The sequence below is a fragment of the Pan troglodytes genome, chromosome 17 (assembly GCF_028858775.2).
Source record: "Pan troglodytes isolate AG18354 chromosome 17, NHGRI_mPanTro3-v2.0_pri, whole genome shotgun sequence".
NCBI lineage: Eukaryota > Metazoa > Chordata > Mammalia > Primates > Hominidae > Pan > Pan troglodytes.
The window spans coordinates 89,515,762-89,529,443 of NC_072415.2; the positions used below are offsets into that span (position 1 = coordinate 89,515,762).

The following is a 13,682-nucleotide window of genomic DNA, read 5'->3' on the forward strand; positions in this document are numbered from 1 at the left end:
GAGACAGGCAGTGTTCTTCCCCTTCTCTGGCCAGGGAGGGCGGAGAAGCACCCGGGCACAGCCATTGAGGCGTTTTCGTGCAACTCATCGCCTTTCTGGGCGTGAAGGTGGAGGCTGGTCCTCCACCTGCGTGTTCTCCATCGGGAGGACTGTGGTCCCGGAGGAGACCTGGAGTCAGGCTCCCCGCTCCGTCCGAGGAGGAGCTGAGCGGCGTGAGCAGTGCCCGCCCTGGTCACTCTGCCTTGCTTTCCTCCTCTCTGTTTCTGGTTGTGCCTCCTTCCTTCCCTCCTGCCCTCTTTGCCGTGGACTGCAGCCCCCTCGCCAGATGTGTTCCTCACATGAGTCACCCCATCCTTGGCCTGCGTCCTCCACTGCTCGTGGCAGCTACACTCTCCCGGAGGTGGCCGGGAAAGGCCCAGGGCCTTGAGAAGATGTCTTTGCAGCACGTCCCCGGCCCTTGGCCTCCACCTCCATGGCACGCACCATCCCACGGGGGCACGTGGACCTCTGTGGGATATAGCCTGACCTCTGACCCAGGGGTCAAATAACTCAGGTCTGTTTACCAAGTCACCAAAATAACCTGCCCGATAGCATCTCACCCATCACACGGGAGGCCGGGCTCGTGTGAATAATTAATAGGTCACTGGAATGTGAAACGAGAAGCCTCGGCCCGTTCTGAAACAGCATTTTAGGTTTGCAGCTTATAATATTGTCAGTTAGGAGAGGGGCCAACTGAGTCCGCAAAGAGGTGAGGGCGGGTGGTCTGGGATCCTGCCTCAGCCGCGCGGGTGAGAGGGGCGGGCGGGTCAGGCGAAGACCCAGAGTCGGGAGGCCAGACTGGCCCCAGGGAGGGCTCCTGGCCATACCCCAAGCTCAGGACGCAGGGTGGGGCGGGCCCGCTGGTGCCCACAGTGGCCTTGGGGGGCCTCTCCTTCCATCGCCCAGCTTGTAGGTCAACTTTGCCTCCACAGATCCGTAACAGACGTTTTTTCTGTCATGTAAGAAACTTGACAGCTGAAGACCAAGGAGTGGAGCCTCCCGTGAGGCAGCTCTTCTTTTCCGGTTGTTAAAATGCGCGTCGGGCCAGTGGTTCTGACTAATTCTCACTTTGTGTGGTACCTTCAGCTGGCAGGGCCTCGGGGAGTGTTCAGTACCGTGTGGAGCAGGTTCCTGAGAGCCTGTGAATACCGTGGACGGATTACCACAGCACGCACTGTTCCAAGCAGGGCCTCGGGGAGTGTTCAGTACCGTGAGGAGCAGGTTCCTGAGAGCCTGTGAATACCGTGGACAGATTACCACAGCACGCACTGTTCCAAGCAGGGGCTCGGGGAGTGTTCAGTACCGTGAGGAGCAGGTTCCTGAGAGCCTGTGAATACCGTGGACAGATTACCACAGCACGCACTGTTCCAAGCAGGGGCTCGGGGAGTGTTCAGTACCGTGAGGAGCAGGTTCCTGAGAGCCTGTGAATACCGTGGACAGATTACCACAGCACGCACTGTTCCACGCAGGGCCTCGGGGAGTGTTCAGTACCGTGAGGAGCAGGTTCCTGAGAGCCTGTGAATACCGTGGACAGATTACCACAGCACGCACTGTTCCAAGCAGGGGCTCGGGGAGTGTTCAGTACCGTGAGGAGCAGGTTCCTGAGAGCCTGTGAATACCGTGGACAGATTACCACAGCACGCACTGTTCCAAGCAGGGGCTCGGGGAGTGTTCAGTACCGTGAGGAGCAGGTTCCTGAGAGCCTGTGAATACCGTGGACAGATTACCACAGCACGCACTGTTCCACGCAGGGCCTCGGGGAGTGTTCAGTACCGTGAGGAGCAGGTTCCTGAGAGCCTGTGAATACCGTGGACAGATTACCACAGCACGCACTGTTCCACGCAGGGCCTCATCCACGCTTTCTTAAGTGGTTTGCCACACACAGGAGCTCCTGGTTCTCCATGTCCCCTGCCAGGCAGGGCTGTTAAACTGGAAAGCCGGGGAGGGACGTCGCTGGGACACATTGTTATCTGATCAGAGCTCCAAGGCCCCACCAGGAGCTGTGCTATTGCAGAACCTCAAACAGCAGCCGCTCCGGCCCCGCCCCAGGAGCCACGCAGAGGCCCACGCACGGGGAGGACGCCATGGGGTGGAAACTAAAGTGCAGGTCTGACCACAAAACCACACGCCACGGCACCGCTGCTGCCAAACGCCGGAGGCCTGCAGGAGGCACAGATTAATTTTTTATGAGTCTGCCTTGGAACCTAGACAACAGCCCTCTCCTCTTTCAGCACAATTTCAGGGCGAATGACCGTCACTTCCCTGGACTGCTAAGCGCATAAACGCACAGGGAATTTCCTAGTTCCACATATGCCGTTGTTCCCGCAGCCCACGCAGCTGGGAGAGCACACATGGTTGCCATCGGGCTGTGTCTGTTTTCCCAGGAGCAAGAACTCTCAGAAGCGCAGTGTTGAAGCCCGAGCCTTCCCCGTGTCAGCTTTTATGATGAACGAGGATTCACCATTTATTTCTCCCCTAAAGCAAAGCCCATGGGCTCTGTTTTGAGCGATGGGGACAGATGCTCGGTGCTGCTGGGAAGGTGTTCACGGGGCAGATTCGCTGTGTCAGGAGACCAACGTGGAATGAGGTCGGCCCAGCCAGTCACTGCTTAAAACAGTAATGACAATATTTGAGAAAATGGGTGGAATTTTGTGGAGATTTACTGGCACGGGGAAGGCGTGTGGCCTCTGGCAGGTCTGCGACACTGATTTCTAACTACCCGTTCCACAGCTCCACTGCCTGGAAAAACTGGCAAAAATGTGGCCTGGGTCTCCTGACAGGCCTGGCCATTGGAGTGGGGGTGTGCAGCTGAGACAGGAAATACGAGGCGCGTGAGTGTCCCCAAGCCCAGATCCTCAGCCTCCATCTCCTGACAGGCCTGGCCGCTGGAGTAGGGGGTGTGCAGCTGAGACAGGAAATACGAGGCGCGTGAGTGTCCCCAAGCCCAGATCCTCAGCCTCCAAAATCTTCTATTAGTAATTTCAGAGCTTTGGCTTCTTGGTGCTTTGGGAAAATTTAAGATGACACGTGGGCTCTGGCACGGCCGTTGCTAGTGACCTCTCCTAATAGCGCAGAAGGGCCTCCCAGGAGGCTTTCCTAGGTAGAGAGGGGTCTGCACGCCCACTGGAACACACTGTATCCCAGCCTCAGAAAACCCACATTTGGTGCAGGTGGGACAGGAGGAGTGGACACGTCACCTGGAGACCACGTGAGAAGCAGCCACCTGCAGCAGCAATCACCCCGTGGGGAGGCGGCGCCCTGGCAGCTCTCATGTGGGGCCTGGTCCTTCCTCGCTGCCTGACAAATGGGCCCTGCTTCCCCGCAGATACCGTGGTGCCCCTGGGCCACACCCAGCAGGTGTCCAGTGACCGCGGGTGGTGTTGGCCATGGCAGGTCCCTGCCCATTTCTCCGAGGACCTGGGGCTGTGACCCAGCTGGGTTCTCCCGGGAAGGAGCGGCCACTGGCTGCACTGTCCAGTGCTGAGGGTGGCAGCCATTTCTGAAGCCTCCCAGGTTTGTGTCCTGCTGTGTCTGACCACCTCTGGAGTGCAGGGTCTCTGTGTCAGTGCCGGTTCTAAGAGGAACGAGACGTGGTTTCAGAGACACTCCTCTTCTCTGAGGAGCTGCTGGGCGGGATGGCTGCTTGCTTTCTTTGTCTGTGACGTTGGTGGCTGTTCCTTGCCCAGGCCCTGCCCAGGCCAGATGTGGGAGTGGCGGCTGGGAGCACCCATGGGCGTGTGCCCGTCTGGGCCGGGCTCGTGTCCGTGGACCTGCCTCAAGCCACACCTCCCTCCTCCAGGCAGGACACCGGGCCTTGTCTGTGGACAGAGGCGCTTTGCTGGGAACAGCACAGATGGCCCCTGGGCCCTGCGGAGCCGAGACGCACCATCATACACACTTGGAGCACATAGATTGACCAGGTCTCATCCTGCGAGGCTCCCTGAGGCCATGTCCTAGGGAAATAGAAGGTTTCACCCGGAGATTGGGGAGTGCAGGGCTGTGGCGCTGCAGGGTGCGGGCCCTGAAGGAGGGGCAGGGGTGCTGCTGGATGGTGGCTCTTCCACCCCAGGATTCCTCGGGCCCTTCACCCCTGTGTGTCTGGACTGGGTATCGCTGTAGCCGTCGGGCTCTGGAGGTGCACATGGCTGCTGGGCGGGCAGCGCTCCTGGGCCTCTCTCCCCCGTGATTTCGGTTTTGATGTGTTTGAGCCACTGACCAGCAGGCTTAGGGGCCATTCTGGAGCTGGGAGGGCTTGTGGGGGAGGCAGGATGAACAGGGGCTGCTTGCCGGTCCTCAGGCCACCCTGCCAGCTCCTTGATGTGTCTCCCTGAGATCAGCCAGGGCATCCCGGCTGTGGGTGGGCTGTGCCCTGAGCCCATCAGGCCCTGCCGGGGTAGACTCGGGAGAAGTGCTGAGCGGAAACCACCTCACTTCTGACAAATGACAAGCGCTCCTGCCGCTTGGTGTCAGGCGACGCGACTCTCAGTGGCACGGATGTCTCTAGAAGGTTGCCATTTCTCCCTGCGTGGCCGTGGGCTGTGGATTCTGTGTGCTTCTGGCCCTGGGGTCACGGGGTTGCGGCGTTTCCCACTTGCCTGTTTCAGGAGTTGCATTCTAGATGATTCTCCCTCCATAGAAGGTCGAGGTTTCTCAGCGTGGATTAATTGATTAGATTTAATTAAATCTAAACGTGGTGTTTCCGGGCAGAATCTTCTTCAGCCAAAGTGAGCGTGGCCATCTCTTCTCTGGGCGCTTCCAGGTGCGTTGGGGCCCCTGCACCCTCCACGTCAGTGCCCTGGCTCCGTGGCCCTGTCAGTGCTCTGGTGAGTCTGGGGTTCGTGCCGAGCGCCATTGCCTCCAGGTCGAGGTGGGAAGCGCGCTGGTGGGGCAAGGTGGTCCCTGCATGGCACAGGTTGGGAGAGCAGCCGGGAGGGCAGCGGGCCGAGGTGGTGGGGGAGGGCACCAGCTCTCCACAGCAAGCACGGCCTCTGGGGCCGCTCTTCCGGAGAGACGTGGAGACCCGCGTGCACGTGTGGATACTGGCACGTGTGAGGGGCCCACAGGTGTGGCCGGGCGGCCTTTCTCCTCCCCACCTCTGTCCACCCTCGCCGCGGCGTCGGTCCTGCTGAGCAGCCTCTGCTGCCTTTGTGCAGGTGACAGCGCACGTGCTATTCACGGGCGCCACGTCTCCAAGAAGAGGGGCTCCTGCCGCGTGCCTGTTCTGGGGTTGCCACTCAACATCCTTCCAGCACCTTCTCTGGGCTTCCGGTTTGAATGATCTTTCTCCAAAGTCGGCAGAAGGGGCTAGAAAAGTAGGGACCTGGGAAGAAAGCCCAGACACCTTGGAGCCGGGGTCCGGGAGACAGGCCCTGGCAGCTCAGCGCTGCTTCTCTGGAGTGGGGATACAATGTTGGTTCACAGACGTGCGGTGGCGGCGGCGGGTGGTGGCAGCAGTGTGCGGTTGTTGGCGCCACGTGCTCACGCTGGGCCCCTCCTGGGGAGCTTCTGCTCCGGCGGGCCACGCCTTGCTGTAGCCTGCAGGTCCTCTGGTCGGTGTCTGGGGGAAGTCTGGGGCCCCAGCCCGGAGCTCAGCTCTGAGCATCAAGAAACCCGAGTTTCTCCCCACTCCCACCCAGACAGCTCCCCACTCCCACCCGGACAGCTCCCCACTCCCACCCGGACAGCGGCAGCTGTGTTTGGAAGGGGACACACCAGAGCTTCCCTTGTAGCAAGTGAGGCGCGCTCAGCTGGAGCCTGGCAGTCCTGCAGCTCCGCCTGCCCCCTTTTGAAAACCAAAAATCCCAAGAGACTTATGTTGAAACAGCCCTTCCCGGTCAGGACTGAGCCTGTGGCTGAGTGCAGTTTTTCAGTCGCGGCTGGAAGGTCCCTGTGCGGGGCCGCGAGTCCCTCTAGATTTGCTTTACAGCCACAAATTCAGTTTTATCTATGGATCTGAACACGATCTATAAATCACTAGGAAAGCAACTGTGTTCACGGGAAGGATTCTCAGAATTGAGCTGACACTCCGTGGTGTGAACTCAGTATTGTCAGCTTGTGCACCCGCGCGTATGGACACACACCTGCACGCACGGTCACACACACTTGCTTTGGGCCCCCACACACACCGCCCTGAGAGCTAGGAAGACGAATCGGTCAGTCACACGGATTCTGCAGACAGCTTCCTTCACCAGGCATGGTAGTGAGGGCAGCACCCACTACTCACCCAGGGCCTCTCGTGCAGGAAACTGCATGGACACGTCGTCCTGTTCCTGTCATGGGAAGGGGCCTGGAGCCGTCCCTCAGGGGGTGGGGAGGAGCTAGTTTCCCAGTCGGCGCCCGTGCATTCACCGGTCTGAGAATCCACTCAGCAGGCTTGCTATGTAGCCTCCGCCGTTCAGGCCTCAGCGTGCAGCAAGCCCGTGGGGTCACGTCTGCCCAGCCTCTGCCTCGGTTCCTGCCGGGCACATGGACGCTTCCCTTGAATCCTTCTGCCGACGGCATCTGTGGGAGGGCAGGTACGATCGATCCTGGTCCTGTCCCCCCAGCCCTGGGCGGGTGTCCCAGCACCTCCAGGCACAAGGCCCCTTCCCCAGGCTGCCCAGAGACCCCAGCCCCGAGGTGCTGGTCCGCCCACCCTCTCTGGGAAGGGCTGTGCCACATGGCGAAAGCTGCTGTGGGTCCTGGTACCTGGTGTCCCTGCCTGCCAGGGCTCTTGATGCCAACGGTGCCAGGTTTGTGGGATTTGGGGGTCAGGAGGGCCTGGCCCTGCTCCTGCAAGGCCGAGATCCGTTCCCCGGAGGGTTGAGGGAGTGTTGGCTGTAGGGTTCCTGGAGGCCTCTCTCATGCACTCTGGGTCTGTCAGGAGGCTGGCAACTGTGGCCAAACAGGTAGAAATAAAACCTGAAATGAGAAAAAAACTTTTTTCTAGAACTTCCCAGAGAGCAGTGAGCTGGTGCCAGTGGGTCAGAGGCTTGTCACATGTGGTGTGTGTGTGTGCGCGTGTGTGTGCACGCTCTGGGGGTGTGTGCACATTTCCCAGTGTGGCTGTGCGTGTGTGTGTGCACACGTGTGTTCACAGAACACCAGGCTTTGCCCCGACTCCTGGCTCAGGCCTGAGTCTCCAGCCGTGGCGTCCCCGTTCCTCCCCTGTTCCTTCTCTGCACTGCACACTGGGAACCAGGACAAGAGGCGTGCGGCGTCGGGCTGTGTCCTTCCCCCACCCACCCCGAGCCCACGCTGCTCTGGAGGGAGACCCCAGCTTCCCCCACCCACCCCGAGCCCTCGCTGCTCTGGAGGGAGACCCCAGCTTCCCCCACCCACCCCGAGCCCTCGCTGCTCTGGAGGGAGACCCCAGCTTCCCCGACCCACCCCGAGCCCACGCTGCTCTGGAGGGAGACCCCAGCTTCCCCCGCCCACCCCGAGCCCTCGCTGCTCTGGAGGGAGACCCCAGCTTCCCCCGCCCACCCCGAGCCCTCGCTGCTCTGGAGGGAGACCCCAGCTTCCCCCGCCCACCCCGAGCCCTCGCTGCTCTGGAGGGAGACCCCAGCTTCCCCCGCCCACCCCGAGCCCTCGCTGCTCTGGAGGGAGACCCCAGCTTCCCCCGCCCACCCCGAGCCCTCGCTGCTCTGGAGGGAGACCCCAGCTTCCCCCGCCCACCCCGAGCCCACGCTGCTCTGGAGGGAGACCCCAGCTTCCCCCGCCCACCCCGAGCCCACGCTGCTCTGGAGGGAGACCCCAGGCCCCTCAGGCCCTTTCCCGCATCTGAAGGGGCCAGGGCAGGGCGTCCGGCAGATGAAGCTGCCCCTTAAAGCCAGGTCTGAGCCGGTTTACAGGGAAGCACTGCTCACGTACAACCTGGCAGACCACATCAGCGCCGCACACACAGGCACCCCTGTGGGCACCCACGTGCCCGACCCCGCAGACCACACCGGCACTGCACACACAGGCACCCCCGTGGGCACACACGTGCCCGACCCCACAGACCACACCGGCGCTGCACACACAGGCACCCCCATGGGCACACACGTGCCCAACCCCACAGACCACACCGGCGCTGCACACACAGGCACCCCCATGGCCACGCACATGCCTGCACACGCACACTTCTGGTGCACACACTCACACTCACGGAGGCTTCTGCACACCACACAGCCAGCAGGTGAGGAAGTGGACGCTGCTTGGCTGTCTCTTGGTGGCTTCACCTGGAATGTCACCGTGGACCCCAGAGTCCGAAGCCCCGGCAAGCACAGAAATCACACCGGCAGCCTGTCCCACTTCGGGCAGGTGAGGCCTGGCTGAGAAAAGGGGGAAGGAGAGGGAGGATGCGGGGGTGCGTCCTGGTCCTCCACCCATCTCGGGTTTGGGGTGCTCCCTTCGACTACTGGCTCCATTTTTGATGTCTTTTACTTTCTGTTTCGATTTTTCCTGGTATCTTGAGTAAAGTCTCCCTGGAGCATCAAATTGGATTTTTTTTACAAGTACCCTGTGCTGTTGATTCATCTGCTTTGGTGTGCCGTGGGTCATGTGGGCCTGTGCTGTGGGTCACGTGGGCCTGGGCTGTGGGTAAGGTGGGCCTCGTTCCTGCAGGAACACCTGGCTCTGCAGCAGTGGCTGCCGTATCATCCTGGCCAGGCCCCTGTACCGAGGGTGGAGCCACGGGGTCTCTGATGCCTTCCTTCTCGTGCTTTGGTGGAGAATGTGGCTGGACGTCCTCCCATGACAGATGCACTCTCCTGCCTGGTTCCCTGGCCCCGGGCCCAGCCCTGCAAGACGCACCATGGCCTTCACCTGGAAGTGTCACGTCCGGCTGCTGTTGTGGGTGATGAGGATTCCAGGGCTGAAAACAGGACCCTAGACGCTGTTCACACAGCATGGCAATCTCTTAAATTAATCCAGCATGGGGGGAATTGGGGTTGAAACCGGTTTGTGAGCCGGCCTTTCTGTCCCTGTGTACTTCCTTGGGGCAATTTGAAAAATGCAGATTTTACTCGTAGGCCCTAAATGGATAATTTCCCTTTAGGCTGATGGCTGCTCCTGTGCCCTGCCTGGAGAGGAGCCTGACTCCAGGTCGCCTTGGCTCCGTTTCTGTGCAGCAGCTCAGACTATGGGGTGGAGGGTGAGACATTCCCACCCGTGAGCTGCCTCTGTCCACCCCACACCTCCCTCCCCTGGGTGCACGCAGCTGAGTTCCACGTTGAATAAATTTGGCCTCAATCATCCACTACCCACCATGTCACCGTGTAAGTGCTGAGGTCAGCACAGGAGCTAAAAACAAACACTGTAACGTGTAGGAGACTCAGTAGCTCTTATACCTCGGCAGCAGAATAAGAATAATACATTTTGTTTAGTTAAGGTTGAGGCAGAGGGAGGTCATTGTTGTGACAGGGAATTTTATAAATAGGATTCTGACAGGTTCTGTACTGTGCCAGAGGCAGAAAGCCCATGCAGTGGGGCCCGTGACGTATTTAAATGACTTTTCTTAAAATGAACTTCATGTTTTAAATAATAGATGTTTACCTCCCAGGTGAGACCTTAAATATTCCCATTTTCACTGAAATGGCATGTTTTTTAAAGGATACAGTCATACCCCAAATTCACAGCATTCCACACACCATCAGAGAACTGCCACAGGGATCCTGGGGGAATTTTAAATTGTAGTTTTAAGACCACGTGACCCTGGAGCTGCCCCGGTGCCCCTCCCCCACCCCCAGAGGTGGTTTTGGTTAGCGACTCATTTACATTTTTTTCTATGTAAATTAAATTTTTAGGTATTAAATCTCGGAAAATGGAATACTGCGTGGCAGAATCGGCCTCTTAATCTCTGCTTTTCTTTTTACATTTCCCATCATAAAGATGTTTGAGTCCCACAGAGAGTTAAGGTATCTCAGGAAGTTCATTAACTTGGCAAACGGCTGGAGTCTCTCTTCCGAGGAGCAGAGGGCTGGACAGGCAGGTCCCAGCGTCCCCCGTCCTGACTGTTTGTGTGGAGACACTTATGTATTCATATGGGAAGGGGGACTCTATTGGAAAGGGAAGGGCTTTTTGTTCTGCAGAGTTATGTGGTCTTAGCAGTAATCACTTTGGAGTGGGGTGCTGGTGGCCTTGGGTGCAGAGACTCCTGTGGGCATCTGCGCACATGGGGGCTGTGTCCTCATCCCTGTCTGTGGCTTCCCCACCGTGTTCCCACGTGATGCCTTCGTTCAGCCTCTGGCTTTGTGTTTCAGACCCCAAACGCCCCTTCGATGTCTCAGCTGGGACCTGGATACCAGCTCAGCCTCACGTGGCGTCCCAGGCCCTGCCCATCAGTCTGAGCCTCACGGTCAGGCCCTCAGTGACAGCAGCCATTGCTTCACTGTGGCCTCGTCCCTGGAGGGCTCTGAGTTCAGCCATCGCTTCACTGTGGCCTCCTCCCTGGTGGGGCTCTGAGTTCAGCCACCGGTGAGATTGGTTTGTTCTTTACTGTGGTGACCACACGGCGGCTGAGGCTAAGCTGGAGCCACGGAGCAAGGGCCGCCTCTTCGCCTGCCTGGGCCCCTCTAGGCCCATCTTCCCTCTGCCCACTGACATCTGAGAATCCGCCGTCCCGTGCAGTCTGAGGGGCAGCCCCTGGCCCGGGCTCCCCCGCCTTCTCCCTCGCCTCGCTGGCCCTGAGTGGGCAGCAGGCATCTGTGTGGTCAGGGGCAGGCGTCGCATTTTCCTGTGGCTGGAACGTGCCTGCAGGAGCCCAGGCCTGGACTCTGCACATGGTCATCGTGCTGCAGTTGCCGTCTGTGGTCAAAGATTTTAAAGTTAGTTTAGTGAGAAAATCGACTCCAAACGTGATCAGAGGGGTCGACGCGTCCCAGGATGAGTAGTTCCCGGGGCTGGGCGTTGCCACGGGCCTTGCATGGATTTTGCTGATTAATCTCAGGGCTCTGAGGCTGGCGCTCATCGGGCCCCACTTGGGGGATGCAGAAGGGAAGGCGCTCTGAACGAGGGGCCTTGTGGGAGGCCTCACTGCGCAAAGGGTTTGACTCCTGCGGCCTCCCTCGAGGCCTTTGTGCTTGCTTTGAGAATCAAACGTTCCTGTTCCAAACCAAACTTGCCTCTTGCATATAGAATCAGACTATAGTGATTGTAAATGGTAGCGTTAAAGATAAAAACAAACAGTTCTAAAAATGACTCACTGCCGAAGGCAGAACCACGCATGGTGCAGAGAAGGAGGGTGAGAGGGAACGGCACCACACTCTGTGTTTACCTCTCAAGACGCTGATGAGCAACTCATCCCACAGAACAGCTGGTCCTGAACATGTGTGTGCCCTGCCGTGAGGCGCACACCTTCCCAGAGGCGTGAGTGGGGCCCGGCCACTAGTGTCCTGGCGGAAGCACCAGGGCTGCTCCGTTTGTCTGGAGTCCTATCCCAGTGGTGTGGGTTTTGAGTCTCACCCACACGGCGCCGGCCGAGAAGCCATGAGCGGCTCTGCAGGGTGGTGCGGACTATAGACACCTCCATGCATGGTTGCCCTAGGCAGTGTCTGCCGCCAGCGTCTGCCTCTGGACACCAGCTGCTCAGCCACCAGGACGGCGTTGAGCGCTCCCCTGCCTCTGCAGGAGGAGAGGGGCAGGGAGCCATCAGGAAGGGTGCTGGGGCCCGGGGCCCGTCGTGCTGTGTGTGTGCAAACTCAATGTGGCGTCCCCTGATCAGGAGTGGGAGCTGCGCGCTGCCCGGTTCCAGGTTAATGGAACGCAGGAAGGTGGGTCATGTCCTGCGGGGCCTCATCTGGATTTATTGGTGAAGCGAGCCTTGCACATGGCTCGGCGAGGGCTCCGCTTTCCTGCACACGCCCCCTGCCAGCTTCACCGTGGCCTCAGCATGGGCACACACAGCAAGTGTGGATGCATACGTGCAAGGCCCGTTTCAAAGCCTAAAACTCAGTGCCCAGGTCCATTGGGATAACAAGGCATTTTCTAATCTGATTTACAAAGACACCAGTATGACATGGCAGAGAAATAAAAAGGGGGCAGGGCAGGGGGACACAGGCCTCGAACCCGCCGCAGGTTTTCTCTGCGTTCCGGTGACTCCCGGCGGTCTGTGCTCTGGGTGCTGAGCAGGTGTTTTCTGTTCTCTCGCCAGCTGCACGGCTACTTGGAGAATGAGCCGCTGATGTTGCAGCTTTTCATTGGGACGGCGGACGACCGCCTGCTGCGCCCGCACGCCTTCTACCAGGTGCACCGCATCACAGGGAAGACCGTGTCCACCACCAGCCACGAGGCCATCCTCTCCAACACCAAAGTCCTGGAGATCCCACTCCTGCCGGAGAACAGCATGCGAGCCGTGTAAGCCGCGGGGGACCTCCGGCCTCTGGCGGGGGGCGGTAGGAGGGGGCGTGCCTTCCTCCCAGTCCTGGGGGGTCTGGCCGGCCCCCCGCACTTCCAGGCTGCGTGGCCAGGACACTTTTGGTTTAACAGCCAATAAGTAAACTTCACTCTTGCTTTTGACAACGGATTTGCTTCTCTCTAGGGTTTCAGCCCTGTGTATATTGCCACTTAAAATGTCAGATATGCAGCTATAAATACCTCCCTCTGCATTTAGCTTCTAAACAGGACCCCTATTTCTTTCTGAATACAGCAGTGTAATGAGAGGATGGTTAAAACGTGAGCATCCAAAAATTAAAGCAGTCAGCACATCTGGATCACGTTGAACTTTAGGAGGTTCCGACAACACGGATAGGCCTGTGCTGATGTTCTGAGTCTAATTTGACACTGTAATTTGTTTAAAAGTGAATTTTTTAGTAAGGTGAGTACGAAACATGTAGCTTCCAAATAAGGCCTTACTCACTCAATCCTAGCTTGTGCTGGGCACGCTGGCCCTAACCTGTGAAGGCAGCCGAGGAGGAGGACTGCTGGTTCCCGAGAGATTCATGTGGTACTGTGGGGGGAACCGAAAACAGACACATCTGTGGGTGAATGAGTGCAGGTCGAGCTGGGATGGCTGGAACGTGCAGACCAGCAGGATGGAGCCAGGCCGGAGGGCAGGGACGGCGTCCTGCGAGGGTGACCCGCAGGCTGGGAGCCCGTGTGATGGGGAAGCTGTGTGTGGGGTGCCCCATCCAGGTGGAGCCCCGGGGGTGGGTGCAGAGGTCCTAGGGCTGCAGGAGTGGGGAGGAGTCCCGCACGGTGAGGGAGAGCGTGTAGGAGATGGCGGCGGGGGGCCACGTTGGGGATTTTAATAAGTGATTCAAAGCCTGTAAGTCAAAAAGGGAAAGCTTTCTCTCCACGTTGACTTTTCAAGCATTGGGGGGAGTGTACGCACCTGGGAATTCATTCCGAATCCCTGGGTTTGCCTCGAGAGCTGTAATCCAAGTTTCCCGCAGACAGGGCACAGTCAGGTGCGTTCCACAGCCGTAGTAAACGTCCTGGCTTCGCTGGCGGCTGTGTTCACCCCACCATGATGTGGGGCAGAAAGGATGGCCGGGAGACGCCCACAGCCAGGACCAAGCTCCAGCCCTGTGCTGGCTGCCGACTCGTGGGTGGTCGGGGAGTCTGTGTTTATTCTCATTCTCTTAACTTACTGAAAAATACTGCTTTTTAGTGCATTGAGAATGTATACATGGAATGTTTTACTGGAGTCTAGTTTTGAATGAAATTGTTAAGAGGTTATATGA

General features: G+C 58.8%; 1 protein-coding gene across 9 annotated transcripts in view; it reads left to right on the forward strand.

Moving 5' to 3' along the window:
- The window catches only part of NFATC1 (nuclear factor of activated T cells 1), a 141,652-nt gene that overhangs the window by 41,666 nt on the left and 86,304 nt on the right, over positions 1–13,682 (forward strand). For all 9 annotated transcript variants that reach the window (XM_024350945.3, XM_024350944.3, XM_024350947.3 and 6 more), the window contains exon 4: positions 12,152–12,354. In XM_024350945.3, coding sequence (XP_024206713.2) covers positions 12,152–12,354 — 203 coding nt within the window. The remainder of the gene's footprint in view (positions 1–12,151; positions 12,355–13,682) is intronic.